The sequence below is a fragment of the Ruditapes philippinarum genome, unplaced genomic scaffold, assembly GCF_026571515.1.
Source record: "Ruditapes philippinarum isolate M1 unplaced genomic scaffold, ASM2657151v2 ctg2084_1_1_1_1, whole genome shotgun sequence".
NCBI lineage: Eukaryota > Metazoa > Mollusca > Bivalvia > Venerida > Veneridae > Ruditapes > Ruditapes philippinarum.
Window position 1 is genome coordinate 262012 of NW_026866378.1, and position 25587 is coordinate 287598.

General features: G+C 30.2%; 1 protein-coding gene across 1 annotated transcript; it reads right to left on the minus strand.

The window, feature by feature from the left end:
• Positions 1 to 213: 213 nt before the first annotated feature.
• Positions 214 to 25587, minus strand: LOC132732330 (uncharacterized). Its single transcript, XM_060718732.1, has 10 exons — positions 25499 to 25587; positions 24609 to 25388; positions 15933 to 16054; positions 12295 to 12419; positions 11200 to 11570; positions 10477 to 10530; positions 6690 to 6828; positions 5792 to 5907; positions 4570 to 4663; positions 214 to 4261 (listed from the first exon to the last, which is right to left on the minus strand). The coding sequence occupies exons 2-10, from the start codon at positions 24708 to 24710 to the stop codon at positions 3276 to 3278; spliced, it is 2109 nt and encodes a 702-aa protein (XP_060574715.1). The 5' UTR covers positions 24711 to 25388; positions 25499 to 25587; the 3' UTR covers positions 214 to 3275.

A 25587-nucleotide genomic window follows, 5' to 3' on the forward strand; every position in this document is an offset into this window, starting at 1 on the left:
AGACAGACGACGGAGAAGTGATCCACTATATGTCGCCACTACTCCGTAGAGGCGACACAAAAAGAAGAAGCTTTGTTTTAAGAAGATGGGAAAATCTATTTAAGTTTTGCTTGCATTATAATGGTTAACGAATGAGCGAGAACAATTTAAAATGACTATGACACGAACAATATTGTTTTTTTATCCATTAAAAATCAAAACAATGACAATTCAGCTGTTCACCTGTTTTAATAAAACAAAAGGGCATTTAACAATGGGTGCAAAACTTTTATATGTTAAATAATAAATGCATAAATATTCACAAATCTATTTCTTCCAATAAACGGAAGTGTCAAAATAACATTATAAAATTTATCATCAAAATCGAACAAAATTTTATCAAAAAACAACAATCATGGATTTATTTTAAACGATGCGTGTTGTTTAATGTAGATGAAAAAAATATTAAAGAATATATAAACAACCTTTGCAGAACAATAACCTCTTGTTAAACGACAGTTTCAATTCTTCCAAAATTAGAGCAACGTCCTAAGCGTCAACCAAAATCTAAATCCCCCAAAAGAGCCTTGCACTGCGGAGGTTATATCGATATTCCTTATTGCTTCTGAAAAAGTCTACATTTTGAAAAGGAATATTATTTATCAAAAACATGCAACAGTAACAACAAAACAAAACAAAAAGGAAAATTTCATCAAAATATTCATGCATTGCCGATATTAAATGTTGAATGTCAAAAATATTTTGACATATTTCAGAGGTTATTGATCAAAATGTGTCAGATAGAAAAGTAATAAAATACCCGGACAGAGAAGAGAAATATGCAGAAATGTAGTGAAAACAATATAAAACAATCATAGATTGAATAAATAACAGACAAGAAAAAATCATACGGTTAGCTATACAATTTACATTTAAACCGATAAAACAATAATTCATGTAAATATTTTGTAACAAAAAGCAATTAAATTTTCATGAAATTTCTAACAACATGAGACAAATATCGACAAAACGAGATGATCCGTTAACTATAAACATGAACATACTTTAAAAGCAAAAAACAGAGACAAAAGTACATTTCCCTGCCTAACCCCTTTTCCAAAACTTAATATTTTATCATATTATTCTTGTCCTATTTTGAAAAATAGTTATACTCACATTCCTAGATTTTATTTCACACCAAAAAATCTCTAATACTGTCATATTCTAAACAAAATAATCATAATATCACCCTAAAAATTCTTTTTATGCATATTTCCGGCTTTTTATTAATTTAAACAGAAAAATGGCATCGTCTTCTTTCATGAAAATCGTCCTATCATCGTTCTATACTCCTTCCGTAGATCACATTTACAGTTCAAATTCATGGATTTTGAACTAAATCAGCACACATTTCACTTTCTTTGATTGATACTAATACACTACACTGTACATGTAGTATTTCAAAGAAGATTTCATTTTCTTGAATTCTTCTTACATTAACAAAGGCTACATTTTTTTATTCATATTTCATTAAAACAGTTCGTTGAGTTTGTGACTCTCTTTTCATTAAATAGTAAGTATCGGTACTGCTTTGAAATAAATCACAATGTTAAAACCGCTGGTTCACACTTCAGTGAGTAATCATGGATACTATGAAACTATATTCAGTTCATCGACAAGTGACTGACTACTTATCCCACCTGATTTCTGAATCAGCTGTAGAATGATCGGCCAGCGACCCGTTATTACAAATATGAAAATCTCATTTTTGAGCTTAGGGAGCGAATAGATCTACGTGTGAAAATAATCCAAACTTGCAGGCGCATTCGAGAGAAATCGGATTTGAATAAGGTAAAATATATAACAAATAGTGTTCTTATAGTTTAGGTTAGTCTTAATTATCAGATATCCAAATATTTCCAGGATTCGATTATCATCTTTTTGGCTATAGTAATGATTCTAATAGAAGTGTGAACAAACTGCTTTGTTAAAGACAACATAGTCAATATATAAAACCTTGTGTCAGTTCAACTGACAAAAATAAATAACAGTAACAACATGAATAAAAAACATCATTTCATTTCTGTAACATATTACATATTTCATTATGGAAAATGAGTGATTCCACAATAAATAACTGACCTGCAGTTTTACATTTTTAATCAACTCATTGTAAACATTAATAATGACCATCAAAATAAAAATAACAGATGGTTTTCTTCTTGAAACAAAACAAAGAGAAAACATTAAATACAAAAGAAAACATTAAATACAAAAGAAAAAAAATGTTAAAAGCAATATATACATACAATCTAACATACAATATGTATGTTGAAATAATGATAAAGAAAGGGAAGAAAAAATGAACCAAGGAATTTCATTTGTCAATGCAATTTTCATTACACTTTGTCTGTACTCTATAATATACATGTTTAGATTGATATTTCTATGATACTTTTTACCACCTTTGTTATTGATGCCAACTGCAAAATGTATCTCTATTTGAACAAGTCGTTTGTAAATCATACAATTCTTCCATTAATCATTCAACAGCTCAGTCATTTTAGGACGACTTATATAATAGTATGGATATGCGATGTATCAAAAAACTAGGATAAGTAAACTAATATAAATTAGGTTTCTTTTTTGCATAACATTTCCATAACACAATAAACAGACAGCATACCACGATAGTTGGTCTTGAATTTGTGTCATATATATAAAAACTACAACAACAAAATCACAACTTTATTTAATCATAAATCATTTGATTCTTCCGATCCAAAAATCTCATGTAAATGTTCATGTACTCCACAACAGGCATCTCCTACCTGTAAATATTCTTGTGTTTATGTTATACAAAAGCTACGGCAACATTAAGAAAAAGTATTTTATTTTCTTTATAATATTTGAAAATGATACACGATCCATATACGAAACAAAAGACTGATCTGGATTTTGAATTCAATTAAAATTCAAAAAGGTTTCATAAACTATCGAAGATATTGCTACATTCATTATAAATCTATCAGCTATTTATGAGTTTTCTTAGATATTAACAAATAATTGTCGAAAAGATAGTTTAAGTTTATTGCTGATTCTATATAAACACCATTTATTTAAAGAAAGATATCAAAATGTGTAAATATTTTCATTAATACTCGTAAAACGACACTTAACATTTTTCAGCTTACAACAAAAACACATGTATAAAATAAAATTACATTAAAAAAACTTACATAAAAACTGCACATTAACACATTTGAGCAGAGTTATAAATGATATTATCATTTTTTTTATTTTCTTTTAATCATACCATTCTGTATTTCGTTTTCTACATGGATTTCAGCATGTGAAGTACAAATAACACCATTTACATCAGTGTTTGTCTCTTCGTCCGATTTGGACATCTTTTTATCACTACAGTCGCTTGGTTTTTCACCTTCATTATTGTTATCTGACAAATCAGCTAACGATTGTTTGCTACATGATAAAGTGTTAGCACAATCCAGATCAGAATCATAACCATCTACCTCTTTCTTGTTAGTGTTTTCTTTCTCGTCTGCTTTATCGCCAGTAGAAACACTTCCTAAATTATTCATATCAGTTTTACTAACATCTTTTGCAAGTTTCGACATATCACAGTGAATTGAATCCTTTCGTTTCTTCGTACTTCGCCTCCTTGGCATATGGAAGGATAAAATGTCCGCAAGGTCATGAAAATCAGCTGAGGAAACCTTGTTTCGATCAATGGTCGACTCAGAATGCCGTCGTTTGGCTTCTTCTTGTATTTTTGCGAGCTTCATTCTTTCATCTTCCACACTTTCCGAATTGTTTCTGCTAAGACTTTTTGTATCGCCAAAAAGCCTATCACTTCCGATAGATTCCGACACAGAATTTCTGCTGAAAACGTCACCAGATTCTGACGTGGCACGTGACGATCCAGCAGAATCTTCGCGTTCCGAATCCTCTTCGTGCATAGTGCATAAATCACCAGATTCCGCGAGCTTCCGTCTTCGGAGATCTCCGTTCGACATTTTTGCATTATAAATTTCAGAAGCAGCGAGCGAGGCTCTCCTCGAGGGAAGGTTCTTTGATATGTGATGTTTAATAGACTGTGCAACAGAAGGCAGAGACAGCTTCGATTTTGTACGACTCGAAGGAAGCTTTAAAGCATGAAAGTCTAAGCTTGGCATTGAGCACCGTTTACCTCTGTTATAGCCTTGCATATGAAATTTAGGTTCCTCGAATTTAAACTTGAACTTTTTCTTTATGGGTGTAGCTAAAATATACATAAAAAATGTTAATTATGTGTTTTGCTACACAATCATGAATATTCTGATTTCATCTTTCAAAAAAGGTTTATTGAATAAATAAAAACAATTAAATAAATAAACAAAACTAATCTAAGAAATGCTAAAAAGTTTATTCTAACTTTTATATCGTTCGACACAGATTTGTGTCATTGCTCCTTGTAAAAATGGACTTCCTTTTATTCTGATTTACATATTATCTTTTCATATAAACATATCATTTAGCACTTTATATACCCTGTTATTAACTTAAATGATTATAATTGAGGTAACATACGAGGTATGGATTCCTCATTTTTGAGGTAAGTGTCAAGTTTCCACTCTTCTATACCTTCCATTATGCATAGACGTTGTAAAGCAGTGCTTTGGTTCTGGAAAGAAAACAAATCGTAGCAAGTAAAATATGTGCTAAAACCTACAGTGACACTTGTAACTTACATAGCAACAGCAAAATTTAGCAATATTGTGAAAAAAAATCTTAACTATTCGCACACTTTAAGTTAAAATCACAAATAATGATAAAGTAACAAAAAGAAATGAAAGCCTTTAAGGAAGGCTTTTTATGGAAAATTTTAAATTTTGCAGGATCTGTTTTAATTGAGCCTCTTCATGGATGGCAGTGGTAAATGCTCCCTACCATTCACGGCACAACCAACATTTAACAAGTCATTGGTCATCTTATTGGTTTTGCAAAGTCTTTTTTTATGCAATTATTTGACTTTAATGTTTAGTTTTTAATCATCTTAATATGATCTTAATGTTCATATAATTTGACAGAAGACTTCGGGATCATTGATGCCAGCACTATTAAGTGTTGAGAATTGAGTACCGCTCAAGTCGGTGCTAGGGGATGTGAGGGATGTTGCATGTATTCATTATCCCTCATGTACAGACTCAATCAAACCGAGCCTGCAATTATCTTGTAATTTTGTTGTGGTTAATGCTTCCGAGAGATCACTTTGTTTCCAGATTCATATGGTTAAAGTTTATGAATTTGTTTGGCAACATAAATATAGATTTTCAATACTTTAGATTTTATGTCAAAGTCAAGTTTCTCTATCATAATTAAAATTGTGATGAACATTGCTAAAGATTTTGTGGCTTTATTGGATAATATGAACCAGATTATTACATGGCATGTATTACCTCCCCTTGTCGCCATTTTTAGGAAAATTCTAACATCAACCATTCAAAAAAGATAAAAAACTCTCAAAATATTCTATCATGTTTATGTTTGCTGAATATAATAGATTAGATATTTGTGCTAAAATAACACTAATACAGTATTTATATAAAAGAATTTGTCAATTCAGCTAAATTACCTGTTGGTCTTAATTTTTAATATTTTGTCAAATATATTCCCGAAAAACAAATAACTGCCACTTTTTGCTAGGGAGAAAGATATTGTTAAAATCTATATGTCGATTTAAAGGCAGACATTGCAATCGAAATGAAAACTTTTTATTCACGTGTGTACAATTGTTTATAGCATATATTACCATATACTTTTGCAGCATAGCTTCTGTATCCCTGAGGGTTCCTTGAATTTTCTTTTTCCTCTTGTAAACCAACTTCAGACGGAAATGTTCATGGTCTTTTACTGACACGATCAGACCTAAATATTATGAAATATGAGGATGAGGTGGAAACGATAGCTTACAAAGGAAAAATATTCAATGACTTACAGGAGGTAAATTTTAAGTTCAAATGTTACATTTGATTTCATAAACTAAAAATTTCATTCAAAAATAATAAATTCATGAAAATTGAAAATAGAGACCACAATATTTGTAACTTAAAATAAGTTTTATAATGTTTCTGTATAACTGTATCACAAAAACGATTAGGGCAAAACCCGAGATAATACAGTTTTCTTTTTAAGCAGGAAGTTGTATGTCATGGAATTGATTTTTCAAATACACAGCGAAGAAGTGAATAAACGTAGAATTATCATTTGTCAGTTCAATCCTTTATCCTCACAAGCGCTCAAAGAAATATTTTACAAATACCATCGCTCAGTGATTACCTTTTCGGTTATATACTATGTTTCAATTTATGGTATAAACCACTAAGATCATGTTTATTCACTGAGCCAAACTTAATGGGTCAAAGAAACAAAATAGGCAAAATGAAATTGCTTAAACGACACAAAATTAAGACGAGTTTGATCAGCGTGATTAAATTTTAAACACTAAGCAGTAGCATCGAAGATGATGAGCAAATAACACTTGTGTATTTGTGGATTTCTGCCACGTATGTACTCAATATGGCCTTAGACCTTCGTGGCCAATTCTTACGCATCAAAACTCCAAACCGGTGCTAAATAGCCGATAAACACCGTTCAGAAATATTATGCTGATAAAGACACGAATAAATTATGAATATACATATACTTACTATTTACAACACGAATGACTCTCCATGGGAGCAGAATTGCAAGAATAAACACAAAGTCTTTAGTGTCTATATCATGTAGGAAGACGACAAAAGAAAAATCCATGAGAAATGACACCACGACAACAAATGCATCGAAAACCTGAAACGATGTTAAAGCAAGCATGAAGAAACAAAAATATTTATTTCTATTCAATTCAGTTCAGTTCAAGGAAGTATCGACATATGTCGGTTTATTGCTTGTCGGCTTCCTTGTTGATTTGTGTTCTCTTATGTTATTGTACATTTATAATGACCACCGGCATGAGAAAAAAAACAACCCATAACGTCATTTAATATTTTTATAAATTGACATATTTGATTCTTAAAAATATTAATTTCTATTGCTCTTGAAATAGATAAAATCTTCTGACATTTCATTATTGTTACTTTTTCATATTTATCTTTAACATTTCAAACGTAATTCATTTTTGTATTTTTAAAGTCAAACATTAAGTTTTTTGACATCATTTGATACGCCGGAGATACAATGTTTTTGATGTTTACACTAACATTGTCTTTCTCATGTAGCTTTATCGAAACATATTTTTGATGTATACTCTAACATTGTCTTTGCCATGTAAGCTTTATCGTAAAATGTTTTTGATGTATACGCTAACACTGTCTCTTTCATGTAGCTTTATCGTAAAATGTTTTTGATGTATACGCTAACACTGTCTCTGTCATGTAGCTTTATCGTAAAATGTTTTTGATGTATTCGCTAACACTGTCTCTGTCATGTAGCTTTATCGTAAAATGTTTTTGATGTATACGCTAACACTGTCTCTGTCATGTAGCTTTATCGTAAAATGTTTTTGATGTATACGCTAACACTGTCTCTGTCATGTAGCTTTATCGTAAAATGTTTTTGATGTATACACTGTCTTTGTCATGAAGCTTTATCCCCTGGTGACCATTCGGACATATGGCTACCTATGTAGAACCACCTATCTCCATACTAATTTAGCTGGAAAGCTCGTCCTTTTATGAAAGAAATCCAATGCCATCAATTGGATTCGATTTTTTTAGTTGCAAGAGGCAAGATATTAAGATTGAGCTGATCTAAATCACTCAGAGGCCCTTAATTCGTCATATAAACATTTGCATTACAGAACTGATTTATTCATTTCTATGCAAGTTGTTTATCAGGTCGGCAAAGTTTTGTTATTATTATTCTAATATAAATATTCTAAACATATAAGATGCATCACGAATAAGAGATCAGGATGTCATGTAAACAATACGCTGTTATTGTATTCTCTTGCCGCGTGTTGAACTTGGATAAGAAAAAGATGCACTTCAATGTAAATATACACATTCTGCTATCTTGTGTTGCAGCAGCTAATATATGTTTTCATAATCTGTATCTATTCTAGAGAAACAGCATAGCAATAGAATACTTGAGTCGAATGAACATTGTCCTTGGATAAATTGTTTATAGCATACGGAGTTAGCAGAAATTATTTTCTAAGAAATCAAACTTGACACATAACTGTCGACGCTGAGTTATTGGGTATCTATAGGGGTTACGCCATTGGTTTGATTTATAGGCCCCTTAATCAGATAAGTGTTACTTTAGATATACATGTACTTGTAACAGAACTAACGACTTCCTATCGATCAAGTTCATGAAAATCAAAGCGCTGAAGGCACTGGTGATTCTCGATAATACAAAAAGGTCAGTCCTAAAATCTGAAAAGCTCATAGGTGTTAGATGATAAATGGTTTTGCATAAAGTTTTATTTTTTAACAGACATATCATAATTGTGTTGTTATAAATCTTTTTATTCTTGACAATTGTACAGAGAAATGATAACATAATAAGAAATAACTCCTGTATTTAGAATTAATCTGTTTACTTTTAATTACTTAACAAAGGTCAAATATTAGATGCATATTGTTGTGAACTAAATTCTGTTAACATGGTTTACTATTTAACTATTTAAAGCACAGACACGACAAAATATCTGCACAACTCAAGTATTCAATATGTTTTGTCGTGGGCATAGTTATTTTTGATGCTTAGAATTATTTGACTATAATGTTCATCATCATTAATTTTCATTTTGAATTTACATAGTGAATTATTTGTTTTCTCAATGAAATTCTAAGTTACACAACTACTTTTCAGTCGGAATGATACATATTAAGTTGTATGTATGTTGTTTGACTGGTTTGCTCGGAAATCGATCTATAATTTAAAAATGTCCAAGTGCTTTTCGCATAAAACAACAAGCACATTTAAATGTTAAGAAGAGGAGTATATATTTGATAATTTATGAAACTGACTAATTCGCAGATATTCCTTAAAATTCTGTCTAAAACTCAATTAGATTCACTAAATAACAAAATGTTCATAAAAATGTAAATGCTAAAGATTTCAATTGTATATAACTTCAATGCCTTAAATGTTCTCTGAATAGTGAAAGCTTCAGGCATATGTCCTATATGTTCCTCGAATAATGAATGCTACATGTAAAGAAGAATAAGCAATTATAGCCTACTTCTGTTGAGTAGTATATCATTGCTATAGAAATTAAGAGTCTGGCATTTGAATTGATAGAGATAAAGTTGTCCCTTATTATATCAAAACCAACGACTGAATTCAATTCCAATTTGACATCAAGTCATCTAAAACACTTGACTATTTCATTCTTGTCTGGTGAAAGTAAGGTAAATGTTACGAATTTCAATAGTTATGTGTCTAACAAATGATAGTTTTAAATTTATATAATCAATGTAATTTTCGAAACTTCTTGTATTTGTATTTTGCAAAGAATTTTGTAAGTGGAATACTCTGACGATATCAAAATACCCAAAGCACGGTATGATGACAGTCAACAAAAGTTATCGATATTGAAAATGAATAAAAAAATCTTCTTTTTTTGAATTCAATTTATACTTCCAATCACAATAAAAGTCTTAAAATCAAGTCGTTTTTGAAAATAAATTGCACATTTTATAATGATTATATTTTTTATATTTTCTGTCCAGTTTGTATCAAAGTTTAAAATCTTATTTAATACAGGGTCAGTATTTGGCAGGCAAGACCAATACAGGAAAAACAGGGTCGCTAATCAAATAATTTTACAAGATAAAATATCAAATACTATAAAAACAATCGGGTTGTTAGACAATCGGAATTATAAATTATGATTGGTATAGAAACAGTGCCGATATTGTATGTTCTATTTTTAGAATCTTACACGCCTTATTCCGGTCAAACAACAATGTCATTAATCAAGTACAAAAAAACAACAACTTTAAAATATTTAAAATAAATTTTCATTTTTATCTGATTTCGTTATCCTAAAATAAAGAGGTAAAGGGTAAAAAGCTATTTCTAATGAAATATTTCCAAAACATTTAAAAAAAAAATTATGTTGTTTTCACAATTTTATGGTTAATTCTCGAAAGAGCTGTAACATAAAATGCCTCTGTTTTATTCAACACACATAAAATATGTGTGAACAAAATAAAAAGTTCCGTTACAAAATATTATGCTGTTACTTTAAAAAGATTTTTTCAATTTAACAATGATTTCGTGCATGCACCTTTCGCTCAAAATGAAGAATACCATCATAAATCTTTCATCCTGGCATTTTGAATTTATTCTGTTTCAAAATTCAAACAATCATCTTGAAAACTTCTCACAGCAGAGATATAGCTTTTTTATAATTTAAGAAATTTATACTAATAGGACACAAGTAATGATAACTATAATGAAAAGGTTAATACGCTTAAAGCTTACCTCGATTTTTCTATGGAAAAAAGACCTTCCGGCACATATTGCTTTTAGAAATGTCTGAAATGGAATGAAATTATATATAATATGAATTACAAGACTCCAGAAAGTACTCTAAAAACATTTATTGATAAAATCATTATTCTTAAATGAAGGTCATATTAAAAAAAACTTTGCTTTTACTTTTTGATTATCCAATTTGTTTAAACATTGTTTATTTAAGCTGTATAGTAAAAAAATCCTTAAATCCTTGAACATATTTGGACCACTCTTTTGTTCGCTTTTCAGCTCAATGGCGAGGGAATCGGATAAGTTATCCAGGGGCGCTGGTTCGCTCCTCGGGCGAGGTAATCTTTCACCATGACAATTAATCTCAGACTTTGTGTTTATCATTCGTATCTAAACGCTTAATAAGAATTCATGTTGGAATAGTAGTTAATCAATTTAGAAAAAAATTTGTAATAACAGTCAAGTGTTCCAGGAAAATCGGTTGGGCATATATGACAAAAATGTATATCTAATTTGATTAAAAGAAAGAAAGAAACAAAAGTCCTCTTCCTGTTACTAAGTTCTCGTGTGATATAAGTAAACATATTCGTGGCACCCAGTAGGGCAAACATGATCTCTGGCGGACAAACTAACTACTAAGCCACTGCGTCCCTTTCACAAGGTAACGTACTTGTACTAGCGTTCTTTAATTCAACTAACGTAATGTTCTATTCAACTTACTTCTAACATGATCACAGCTAAAATTGCGATACTGCAATAATGGAATACATGAGCAATGTCTCCTATAATTTCAACGTCATATTCTGAATAAGTCGTTGTATCACCAACTATCAGTTGTGACGTATTTCTTACGTCATTTCGAACTGATATCACGTGTGACGTCACATTTTCCGACGGACAAAGAACATACTGTTGCATGGAACTATTAACACTTGAAGAATGATATGACATGTTCCATAAAATTTTGGAATCTAGAAGCATTGCGAATATGTCATATGGACTTTTGTCATTTATAATCGGATATAAAGATGTTAGCTCCGTCATAAAATCTTCTGTAGCTGACGTTAGAGCTTCCGAGCCTTCAAGTGTAGCTAGAAAATATTTAAAATATCAATTAAATCATATTGATAATTGTTGTCTGCAAGTAATTAATAAATTGAAAAATATGCCTAATGAGGCTTAATGAAAATAAGTTTGAAACGAAATAATATATATAGATATATACCTGTGGTAAATTTCTTTATTTTTTTATAATTATATCAGATAAAATTCTTGCTTTATAAGATCCTACAGCACACAATTAAAGACGAATTAATATAGGAGGCAGTTGAAATGTTAAGTAAAGGTCAATTGTCCTGAAAATATGTTTAAAGTATTTTGAACACCTCGTCGTCTATCTATAATCACCTCGGAAAAAATACGTATGGGAATTGTTCTTAACCGTGACTTAAAATAGATGCAAACAAACGCAGAGTGTACAACCTTTACATAGAAAGTAAAGAATGAAACTATAAAACATCAATTGAAAACATAGTGTATATTGATAATATAACGTCGTATGACAAATACATAGTTTATAAATGGTAGCAACTACTTATAAACATGTATACCGGCTCCGTTCCATGTATTCATACTATTGTTTTCGAGGTGCTTAACCCAAACTTTGATGGGAAGGTCCGGGAAGTTGCGTTTGTCAATTTTGACATTCATGAGCAACGGCCGTTGCACAACGTTCAGTTAAAGTAAAATGAAGACGGCGCAATATAATCGTATCTATACACAGGAGATAGAAGAAGTAAAGGTTATGTTTCCTACCTTTGACTTTATAGAGATCAAGTGCTAGTTCACCTAGCACTAAGGCACAGTCAACTATACATAGTATAACCACTGTAAGGAGCATGTGTTTGCTCTTGAATATCTTGTCTCCTGTTCGACGCCATCTACAACAGAAACAAACTCATTAAAACATGACGTTCTGTTGAGAGAGATTTCGTCTCAATTCGTCCCTTATTCAACTCGACCCCTTGTCAACTCTTTACCGTTGTGGTCATTCGTCCAATGTTCATCTCGCTCATCAAATTCGTCTTCGATTTCATTTAATTCAAATACATGTATTGAATTTATATTATTATATTACTAAACATTATATATTAAGCTATGACATTTAGCAGTTGCGCGAACGAAGGGACGAGTTCACTTGACATCAAGAGAGTTGTTATAAGAGATTACAAAAATTGGTATTTGTTTTTGAAATTGTAACTTAAATCTAGTTCATGCTTGCCATGTCTTGCCCACGCTTATCAATGAAGAAACATGTACCATTTGGACAATATTTTTACGAGTATGTCTTACAATTACATGTTAAAATTACCATATTTAAGCATATTATGCATGAATATTTGATAAAACATTTACCACAAAAGGCTATATCTTAGTGCTATAAATAATAATTGTGAAAAACCTCTTTGATATTTAGATTGACAAGTAATTTTAGCGTACCTAAACATGTTGGTTTGGTATACAAATAAATGTTTAAAAATACACGCCTTGCTTATATTGCTTAATTACTTACAGTGTAAATGTTAAACACGAATCTAACTTATTTTGCATAAGTCATTGATACCGTTTTATAAGAGAAACAATGATTTCATTTGAATACAAACACCACTTTCTGCGTCCGTTTACCATGCATCAATGCTAAAAAGCATATTTTTGTACTAATGATGATATGGTGATTTGCACAATAATGTTGCTTTTATAGCGTTTGATATTGTTTATTCACAGCAAATCCTAGTAAAAGTTAAAATATCGTTTTGCGACAAGTTATCAGGCATAAAACCATGTTATATTTTACAAGTCCAGCAAATGATATGATTTCTTGGATCATCCGTCATCTAACTATTATTCGAAGCAATTATTTATGAGAAGAAGAAAAATACAAGAGCAAATGAGGTATGGATTTAATCTATCTGAAGCCACTGACGTTACAGAACAAAAAGGTTTACAACCAAGTCAGAAATGCTAATGAATTTGATAAAATGTGGCTGAATAAATCTTGAACCTATGGTAATGGCATTGTCAAATAGCAATAAAGTTGGTAATAAAATTGCACACTTTATTTTATTTCATCTTGTATATTGTGCATAAAACAAAGACCAAATGCTCCGTATGACTTGTCCTGACAACATTCAACCGAATTTCAAACCTATTTCATTTTAAAAATTTATTTTAATTTGCATACAGGAAATTTAACGTGACAAACCCAAGACATTCGTTATTTTATATGTGCACAAAGGTTGTATTCATCAAAATGCAAGTTTTATTCTGAAAAGATAACTTTGAGAACCTGTGACTTCCTTTCAGACGTATTCTGCATTAAAATACTTCATTCTCAGTTTGATATGTGGTTTACATGTTTGAATGGTAAAACAATTTGTCGATACGAATGGCGTGAAGAGTATAAAAAACCGAACTAAAATTCGATTATGATAAATATGTTACAAACTGAACTTGCCATAACATATCTTGAAAAAAGCAACCACCTGTGAAATTCCTTCAGAAAAACCTAATTCTCTGTAGCTTTCATTAAAATTCTAAAGGAAAATGTAAATCTGGAGAAGCAATTGTGTTTAATTAAACTCCGGGTTATTATAACAGTTTTTGTTATGATAGAACTGTAAGAATGTTTCTCGAATTCCCATAACATTACTGATAACCGCTGTGCTAATGACAAATAGGGCTGAAAAAAATCCAAAGAGACATGAAAAAAAGAGGAATACGAATGCATCTTATAATCATATTTCAAAAATGATTTGATCGATGGTTCTGCGTTTGAAGCGGTTATTGATAACACAGCCAGACAGTCTGACATAGAAGAAGATAAGGCAAAAACACCATATCAAAATTATCTTAAGGTTACTGCGATCGAAACCTACCGTAAATCGAATAAGTTATTTTTCACATTGATCAGATAAGCTTTTCCCCCAAAACTCTTAAGTGTTTTTCCGTATTTGAAAACGCAAGCCAGACAAAATATGACCTTTTCTTGATGCTTATAAATCTTGACGGCTTTGCAGCCTGTCTTCATCAATAAATAATTGTACTTTTGTTCGTATTTCAAGGTATAAATATACCAATTCGAATTAGGGTTTTTGTACTTCCATTTTATGTCTTGCATAGATGAGCCTTAAACATGATTACTTGTAAGACAGTAGTTATACTAAACTTGGTTAATATTTTGCTGCTGATTATAAATTCGAACGAATATATGACAATAACGTGGTTTATAATAATTAACTAACTTTTTGGCAAAAGATAACTTTTATAACAAAATTCCAACAAGCGGTAAATGGATGTGCTTTAGGGAAAGATAATGAACAAATATGCTTGAATAAAAAACAAGATCCGACTATTGTCGGCCATTCAAAATTTTAATCAAAATGAGTTTGAAAAGAAAAAGACGTAATCGAAAATTTTGTTTAACCTCACAATTATCAAACATGCTATTATAAAAACAAGACTGACTTTTACGTCAACGGCCTTAACAAAATACGAAATGGCCATATTACAATGAAAACTAGTGATGTCATATGAGAAAATTATGTAGCAACACAACATTGTGAATGACTGATTAAATCAGGGTAGAGTTTTTTCTAATAAAATAATACTTGTTCCATAATGAAATTCTGACCCGCCGAAAGGAAAATGGTAATTAGATCATAGCATTCACACACATATACATATACGTGTGTTACAGAATTTGTTTTATTTATGGTCTAATTTTAAACAATTTTTCCAACCATTTTTTTATAGATTTCCAGCCTGATTCTTAAATTGTGTCTTGCCCGAGGATCAAACTAGAGTCCTCTCGGATTTGTATACGAGGGGTCGCTGGTTTGATCCTCGAGCGAGGCGATATAACTCCGTGATAATCGATTCCAATGGCTTATTTAGAAACCATGTGGAAACTAGAAGTCGTTCACTTTCAGACAAATTGGTAATAACTGGATAGTTATCCAGGAAAACCATTGTGGTGGACAGACCGCCAAGAAATTTTTTTTTAAGTATCAAAAATCTGAACTGTTGAACCTTTTTATTTGCTTACACAAGATAACAATAATGATAAAAAGTTTCTGCATGTTCAAAAGGGATTTTTATATTCATGTTGTCTCATTTAAAAGTATATAATCCTAACACAAGTTCACAAAAATATCAAACCTGATGTACGGTAAGCTTTTGTTTACGTGATCTACATGCACATTTGTTTCCAAATGTTCTTTTATTCGAAATATTTGCTTTCGTTAACATTTTCATACATCCTTACTAAAATGTGCCAAATGAAAATTATTGATCCGACTTTAAAAATTATACCTATGCTTACCAACCGTTCAAAAATTGATCAAAACCTCTTATATCATATTTGTACTATAATTAAGTGATAAAGTTATATATACCTGAGCAATTTTTCCTCCGGAGGATCACTAAAGTCTCTTTGAAGTTCCCTCTCCAATTCATCTTCGATCTTTTCAACATAGCCATGCGTCTTAGCAAGTACAAGTGTTTCCGCTACTAATGTCTGTAGAAGAAAACAGTTATCTCCCTTTATAAAATTAGGCAAGCATTTTTCGGATTCTAAACTTTCACACAAGTAACTGTTATTTTTACACGTGTTGAATTCATTTACTAGCATAATTTCTCTGTGAAAATGTATGTATCTTTTGATCAAGTTATTGTGTGTAAATCTGTTCGAAATTACACATGTACATATTTTGGTGTATAAAACAGTAATAGACGATTTAGTTTATTATGATTATAACGTTCCTTTAACGCGCCGAATGTGGCGTCTATTAACGTAAACGACTGTTTGGAACGTTTGCGTCCTTTCCTTTGTTATTTATCATATGAACTGATGAAGCTTAAGAAAGCAAAATATGTTTTGATAAATTGTGTTGGTTTTTGATCTGTTTTCCCGATATAATTATTACGAACTCGCCCCTTTTTGTTTTCTAGCGTTTACACTGTTAAGTGTTTTAAAATATATTTCTTTTTGTTGAGACTTTATATTTACATGTATATATACATGTATAAGTAAAGGTGTATATTCATATATAACATAACGGTTAATATCTTTTAAATTAGCTGAATCAAGCATGTCAGAATTAAGCAACGTTTGAGTTTTCTTTAAATAGACTCAATTCATCTTGATATTTAGAAAAAAGAAAAGAAAAAAGAAAAGAAAAAAAAAGTTAAAATGTTTTTTGGCCATGTGTGCAATTGTAAGACATGTCAATCTGTTATTACCCGAGTTTCTTTATCATAAAAAAACGGTAGTTTTGGTTAGCATTTGAGAATTTCGTATTTAAAGAAATGAATATGAAATATTGAAAACATAAAAATTCTTGTTAAATAAAATCAAATTGGTAGCATCAAACACTTTCGAAAGCACAAACAACATTTATAATGGTGCTATGAATCTATAGTTACTTTTTATTTTTAAATCTTAATTTTCAAGCAAAAGAGAAAACAGATCGCTGGAAATAAGACCATTAAACTTATTTTTAAACAGCTGTTTTAAACATGAAAAAGATGGAAGAAATATAGGGATTTTAAAAAGTAATTTGGAACAAACACTCAAATGTCTCTTATTTTGAACATCTATTTTTTTATTAAATTTTCAGAATAAATTTTCTCGATTGAAAAGCAACGTTTAAGCCAAAATCGGTCCAATTTACATGCAACATCAAGCAAAGACGAAATAAAAAAACTTGAGAAAGACAGAGAGAAAGAAAATCGTTTTACTATCAGAAAGATATTGATGTAATTCTGAGAAGTAGGATTTATGACGTTTTGTTTGTTTCAAGCATGTAACAAATTGCATCTTAAGGCAGCCAATTAGCAATCGAAGTGCGTAGGATGATTACATTAACCTCTGGGTGCGATACGGAATGCCTCAATTGACACATGTGCAAATGACAGCTTTGCTGTAAAGCATGAAATCTTCGAGCGGTTAATTTTCGTGAATATTTAGATATACCCAGTGTGGCTGAGGACTTTACTTAAAGGGTTGAGGCATCATAATAGCAGCCACAGTTTATACCTGCGTGATCATTAGAGACGAATAAATGGGATTGAATTACAGGCGTCTATGTATTTCTTAAGTAGGGGCGGTGGTTTGGCCCCTGGTGTGACTATAAGTTTGTAACACCCAAGGATAGCCAAAATCATTTTTCCTGTTTCGGCGTCCTTTGTCCTAAATTGTGATGGTGCACCATATAACCAACCGAACAAACATATTTAGATATAGAAAATGTTAATTAAATAGGTTGGTTTTCGGATGCACAATTATACATAAATGTGTATTTAAAAGATGGTTTGAAGTTTACGAACCTTAATATCAGAAGTTTATAACATGCATTTATTCCAAAGCAACAATTATATTTCCGAATTCTTACACATAAATCATATCAATATTCTTATAGCTGAACTATATTCAAATGTGGATAAATGCGACCTATGAATTGTTAGTTTAACTTATCTTAAGACATTAAGAATAATAAAAACCATAAAAAGTGACACATTAAATATTGCACAATTTTTAGCAGAGTATTTATTACATACCCACAATAAATCAAAATGTCTTATAAAATAAAATAGAAGAAACGGAATCCCTGAAAAAAGGTCTAAAACGGCAAAATTGAAAATGTTGCAGACTCGGTTTCATTGAGCCTGTTCATTGACGGAAGTGGATAGTGCAAGTTACCGTCCACGCCCCCTAGCACCAGCTTAAGCAAAATCCAACATTTAATCATGGTAATTGTGAAATTCTGAATTTGTAAACATCCGAATCATTTGAAATCCCTTAAGTTATTATTTTATCATTTTGCGTTTTTGAAATGTGATAAAATTCATGCAAAAGATATTGTCGGTTCGCGAAAAGACAAGAAGAAAAAAATCGCCAAGTAATCAAATTAAGCCAATATAACGTTTTACACAGACTTCTCCCCGAGATTTCCTTGAATGAAGTAATTATGACATTCCCTCGTTAATACGTCAATTATGACATGAAGCCAGCGGCCATACAGGAGTTTTACATCATACAATTACAAGAATTGACTACCAATCGATCAAAGTCAGTATGGAAAAGCATATCTTTGCGCTTCAAGTAACACTAACAATATGCGCTTGCAAATTCCAAGTTAGAATTAAAAATTGCAATTGAAGTCTTGTTTTATGATAAATATTGAGAATTGACAAGAATTGTTATACGTATTTAAAACCGTAACTGATTAGTACTGAACATTTGTTTACGTAGAATGTAAATTATAACCAATTATACGTTAGGGAATGGTTGCCTCAGTGCAAAATAATTAAAGTATTTAGAAAAGAATCAGTACGGGTCGACATCAAGCAGTCCCCAAATCCACTGACGAAGAAACTTAAATGATTAATGAGACAGGTCTATCAATGCCGATAATCAAATCAAGCTGTCCTGCATATTATTATTTTTTTTGCGTAATTATTTCATAAATTGTTATAATGATATGTTTCATTCGATTTTAATGTAGTATCAGCTAGAAGAACGAGAAGTAGTTACGATTAAAGTAACAGCAAAAATGTACGTTTTGTTAGAACTTTGCAAAGAGAAGTAGAAGACCATTCTTCCTTATCCGTTAACATTCTTTAAATTCACTTTATACATTTGCTTCTTTGCTTTTTACCAAACGTACAGTTGTTATAATAGTTTAACTTTATCCCTTCCGTCCATTGTTTCTGTTATTATTTAACCAGTTTTAGGGTTATGGTATATGAGGCATGGATTAATTTTTGTCATGGACATTACACTAATGTAATTTGTGTAATGTGTAAACTCAATTGATGACAGAACTGGAAATAATGTTTTAGATTTTTGTTTTATTTTGATGTAGGTTTTGACAAATAACTTGTGTGCAAACTTTCAGATCATTCGCTCATTCGGTTTCTTATCAGAATTGTTACTCAAATTGTGGAAAATGATCCAAAATTAAAAAGTGCTGCAGCATTTTTCATAAAAATGGACTAAGAACAGCACAAAAATACGGTTTTCAATTAACTTCCGAGTACAGTGCTTGATAATCTTTTGCATATCTTTCTGCTTTTAGTGCCCCAACTTATGTATGCAACAATTTAAATTTTATGTATTAGGCTTTTGAACCTCAGTGGAGTTTCTTAAATAACTGATGTACAGAATTCAGATTTATCTAAAGGCTAGTAAAAAATTTATGTTAAGCGATTTTCACTTGAAAGCTTTCAAGAAATGCATACATTTACTGCATTTTAAAAGTACCAATAACATTGCATTATTATCACATGTCAGTGGCCATACTCGTAGATTTTAAAAACTGTTATAAAAATAATTCAGATTGTATTCATTATTACTGTATGTGTATATCTGCTGGGGAAAAAATACTGCTTGAATTTTTGAGAGAAAATAAATAATTATGAAAAAGAATAATGTTTGTACTTTAAATGGCGCTTGTACGGAAGGATTGCCTTACTTAAATAGCAGGATAATAGTTTGTTTCAGGAACATTTTATTCCGTTAAATTAAATGTACAACATTTATGCCTGTTAAATAACGAAACGAAAAGCTTCCATGAAAATACGGAAGTAAATTTCTTTTATTCTTTATACATTTTTTAAATATATTTCATCAGAAATAGCCTTTGCCCAATAATAAAAGATTAAAAAAACAACAACAAAAAAAATCAACAACAAAAAATACAAAAACTAAACAAAACAAAACCCAGAAAATATAGAAAAGTTCAGTTCAATAAAAAAAACCACACAAATTAGAAAGATCGATTGACTATTTTGAAAAGTGGATTAACTTAAGTATCGCCCTGGACCGTTCGCACATGTAACTTTTAATGAAGCATTAATTTTACTAAGTTTGTTTACTGTCTTCCGTTGACATTAGTTTCGTATACTTCTAAGAAAGATTATAATATTACAGGTGTTTTGCACCGACCGATATAACTTTTTATACTTCTTTTCAGAATTTGGTTTCTTGCCATCTATTGCTCATAAATATATAACAAAATGTTTGCACACACTCATACAAAATGAATATAGACGATGATATTATACTACAAAATGACGCGGTGTGAAACTGGGGCTTTTGACAAACTGTTGATCATGTAACGAAGTTTATACTACTATTAAGTGTTGAGAATTGAGTACCGCTCAGACCGATGCTAGGTGGCGTGAGGGATGTTTCACTTATTCATTATCCCCCATGTACAGACTCAATCAAACCGAGTCTGCAATTCCCATGTAATTTTGTTGTGATAAATGCTTCCGAGGGATCATTTTGTTTCTAGATTTTTGTAGCTTTAAATTGTTTTGTAACGTAAAAGACAGTTTATAAAACATAATTACTGATAAATATGACAGACTGTTAATATGATTAAAGATTTACTATGCTCATTTTTCAGTAAAATATTTTTATCACAGAAATGTTATGAAATCTATGAAATTCTTACTGAATATGTCTTATTTGAATAAAAGAATAAACTATGAATGAGGAGCAATGTTTCCTATCACAGGTCAAGTAAATTTGGTATTTTAAAAAACGATGATATTATACTACAAAATGACGCGCCCGTTTCTTACACGATTTCATAAAGGTAGTGTGAAATTGGGGCTTTAGACGAAGTAACAAACTGTTTATCATGGTACGAAAGTTCTAGCTATAAATTGTTTTGTGGTTAAAAAGACAGTTTATAAAACATAATAACTGATAAATATGACAGACTGTTAATATGATTAAAGATTTACTATGCTCATTTTTCAGTAAAATATTTTCATCACAGAAACGTTATGAAATCTATGAAATTCTTACTGAATATGTCTATTTTGAATAAAAGAATAATCCATGTATGGAGAGCGATGTTTTCTATTACAGGTCAAGTAAAGTTGGTATTTTTTAAAAAAAGAAATGCATGTTTTTTACACTATAAATTCATATTATTACCACCTATAGTATGTAGAATTTTATAAATAGCATAACTACTATACATGCTTTTTTTATTTACAAAGAGACTATGTAGCAATTTTTTTTCTATTTCATATTTGAGCATGATATATTTTTAAGAGGTACAAATTTAATTTAAGGCGAAATTAGTTTTTCTACAAGAAATAATTAAATAATCTTCTACAATAGTCAAGTGTTTTTTCTATACTTTCAAAAGATATAACGTAATGCGGACACATAAGTGCGTCTCTTCTCTCTTGAAAAAAAAACATTTCAAGATCCTGTATGTTGTAATTAAGGATGTTACAACACTTTTATGTATGCATATGATTATTCTTCTAAAACAATTGCCAAACATCGAAGAATAAGCTAAGTATGTACTGCACATGTTTATGCGCATTATAAGTAATCATTTAAATATATGCATTCATTTCTTATTGAAAAAATTTGTCTTCTGATTACCTCATTTTATTTATATGAAATGTAAATTCGGTAATATCTTTACAAATAATGTGGTTTGGAAGTTACAATATTGATAAATCTTCATCTGAGCATCATATTTATGATATAAAACCATAAAAAATTGGATACAGGGTCTTTAAAAGATGATGAAAAATTTTGTAATTCAGAGATAGTTCGTCTAAAATATTTTCTAATGTTAAAAAATTTGTACAATAAAATTACTTTCAAACATCATGAGCAAAGATAGGCCCGAAAGCAAAAAAATAGACATGAAAGCAAAAAATAGCTCCGACATCTTTATCAAAATGTTATTACGCCTACAAGTACACTACCTGTGTGATGTAAACATAAAATATAATTCTGTAACAATATGTATGATAATAGCTTCACAATTCAGCTATAAATAAGTGTAAATGCAGGTTCTCAAATGAAGTATTAGTCGTAGACAAGAAAATTAATTTCACGTCAAGGACACGTCAAGTAGGCAATAGAATAGTCAAAAATAGAAACATTGAAGCTAACCTGAAATGGAAATATTGAAAAATGTTGCAGGCTAGGTTTGATTTAGCATACTCATAGTAAGCAGTGGTAAATACGAGCTAACATGCATATTCCTAGCATTAACTTAATCAAACATATCAATGGTTTTAACTAAGAATTGTTCCACATTCGCAAAAGTGTTTATACAGCGGTGATCGTTGAACTTTCAATGCAACAAATAATTTGTCATTTAATAAAAAAAGCATAGAGACGACATTTGGTGATTGGTAAATTATTTGAATGAATCGAAGTAAGTTTTATCTTTTTATTACGTTTCAAATTTAAGTTATTTATCAATTTCAGCTTAACTTTTCTCTAAACAGCCCTGACAACGTCGGAAATGTAAACAAAAATAAAATTGAGGTACCACATGGGAATAATCTTTAAAGTTATCATTGAAAAATGTGAAGTTGTATTTTGATAAGTTTCACTGTGAAATGATCAAATATAATTTTCACGAATAAATCAATAATCCCTTAAATAATTATAAAATAAAAAATGTTTTTGGTTATTGCAAATTATGAGAATGAAATAACTCATGTCTAGATATTTGTCTAAAAAATAACACATTCCTGTATAACGTTTAAATATTGTTTAGCCTTTCTGTCAAAAGAACCGAACTTTTTAAAAAAAGTTTTTCAATTATGAGACTATTTCTGATAGACAGATAGGCTTATTCACTTTTATTAGACACTAAAAGATGTACGTGAAATGGTTTTTAACATTAAAGCATCAAATAATTGTTTTAAGTATTTTGCGAGAAATTTTATGTCAAGTACATTTATATGTACTTTATACATGCAAATATCTTAACTGATATTGTAAATTATAATTCAAATTCAGAAACATGTTTATATTTTTTTTAATTATTTTTATCATTAATTTTACAATGCGGTCAACAAAATATCATAAACTTATCTATGTTCAACGCAAGCACTTGTTGGTCTTGACTTAACACTAATGAGTCCAATATGTTTACAAAAATCTGACTCACACGAGATTTTCATGAGAATAATGAAACGAGCCCATGCTGCTTTCAATTTGTATGAATTAACTACGAAAGGCTTGACTTATCAAATTATCAGCTCTAAAGGTGTAACATGCCAATAATAACTACAGTTTCTTCACCTGGCTTCATAGTCTTAGCCATCGTGTCTTTTTAATTATTTCATACGTCAATTAAAAATATTATGAATTTTTTATTAGAATAATGTATCAGAAACTCCTATAATCTTGCAAATTGTAACGGACGCTGAGATAAAATGATATACATGTAGTTCTTTTGTCTTAAGCAAAGTGTTATCTATAAAGGATATTGACATCATGTGTAACAAGAAACCAAAATAAATAATCATTGAAAACGTTACAAATGTAAAGGTTGTATTGGTTTTGAGTGTTATCAAATAAGTAACAACAACTTTGAGTGGTTGAAATTATTGTAACAGACATGTTAATTCAATTAAAAGTCATACAAGCATTATGACTTGACTCTCTACTGTTAGCTGCTTAAGTCTGTTGAAACATTTAATATTTGAAACCTCAGATTAAATCCCAAGAACGAAAGTAATACATAAAACTGCTTAGTAACGATCTATGTCATATATAATGATATTATGATATAAAGCGGAAACGGTTGTTAAATTTTATAATATCTTATTGAACTTGAAGTTATTTTTTTTTCATTACCTACTCATTAATTATTTAAAGTTCACATTATTGTTTTTTATATTGCCCTTAAAATACAAAATTCCGTGTTTCGTTTTCAATAAAACAATATTGCCGTTAAATATCCAACACAACTTATACTTCGTTAAAACCATAACACATATTTGCTTTAAGTAATTTACTTTCAGCAATACATTTCAATAACAGAAACAGAACTTTTTTAAATTTCGGAATAAGCAATTTGAAATATCCTAAAATGAAAACATAATTATTGTAGAAATATCACAGATAATATATCACTGTACATATATTTAGATTCATTTATCATTTTTAACAAGTCAGTTAATTCTTTTTACTGTATAAATATATAATCATGCTTAATTTTAGAATTATCTTTACAGAGTCATATTAGAAACACCAATGATATAAGTATATGATGAAAAATACTTACTCTTACAGCACTAGATCTTCTCTTTCGCCATCTCCCATTACAGGCTGAGGTTATAATTGGTCGCTTGATCATTAGTTTTCCGAAAAAATCCACTAGTAACATAGAGGCCACTGACAGCGTTCAAATTATAATTAATCATTTGCTTTATATTCTTTTCCCATGAACATAACAATTCCGAAAAGATATAGCCGTGACATGTACACTGAGCAATCTTGCTGAATTGATGTCACTTTGATTCCTTTGATTGTTAAATATGTCGTGCTTACATCACATTCGAAAGAATACGTATGATCCAACTCCAGAACAAGATGGATAGACTGAGCGCTTTAATAAATCAATTGCCTGTTTAACCTATCTGAGACACAGCTACAATTCCGAGTGATGAATTTCCAGGTGTAACACGCTTATTGCTAACATTGCATCCACAACTGTTACATATAAATATGTGAAAAATTAAGAGTTTACTAGATTTCTTTCAGAATACCACTACAAAGCTTTAAAATTTAATCCTTTTTATTTCAATACTTTTTGAATATTTAGAATAACAAACATCTTAAAAATTCGAACATATATAGTATTTCCTAGTAGACCTTAGCATGCGAACGAACACAAGCGATTTAATGATAACTTTTTACCTATAGATACAAAATATTTCAATTTGAGCATAAACGGTCTGAAGACATCAGTATTTTCTCTTATTTTATATAAATATTTTATATTTATTTCCAATTCTACGTTATCATCAGTTTATCGTTCCAAACCCTTTCAGTCTGAATATCCCTGAAAAAGAAAGAAAAACAAATTTAAACATTATTCTTAATTAGACTAACGTTTTGTTCTCAGGTTTTAAATCATTCTGTCGTTACTTAATTATTAATTAATTGGATAACCTAATTATTTTCCAAAACAGCCTGTATAATAATCGCCGATGTAGTGAAGTCTTATATCTTATTTACAGGGGTTGACAAAAGAATAGAAT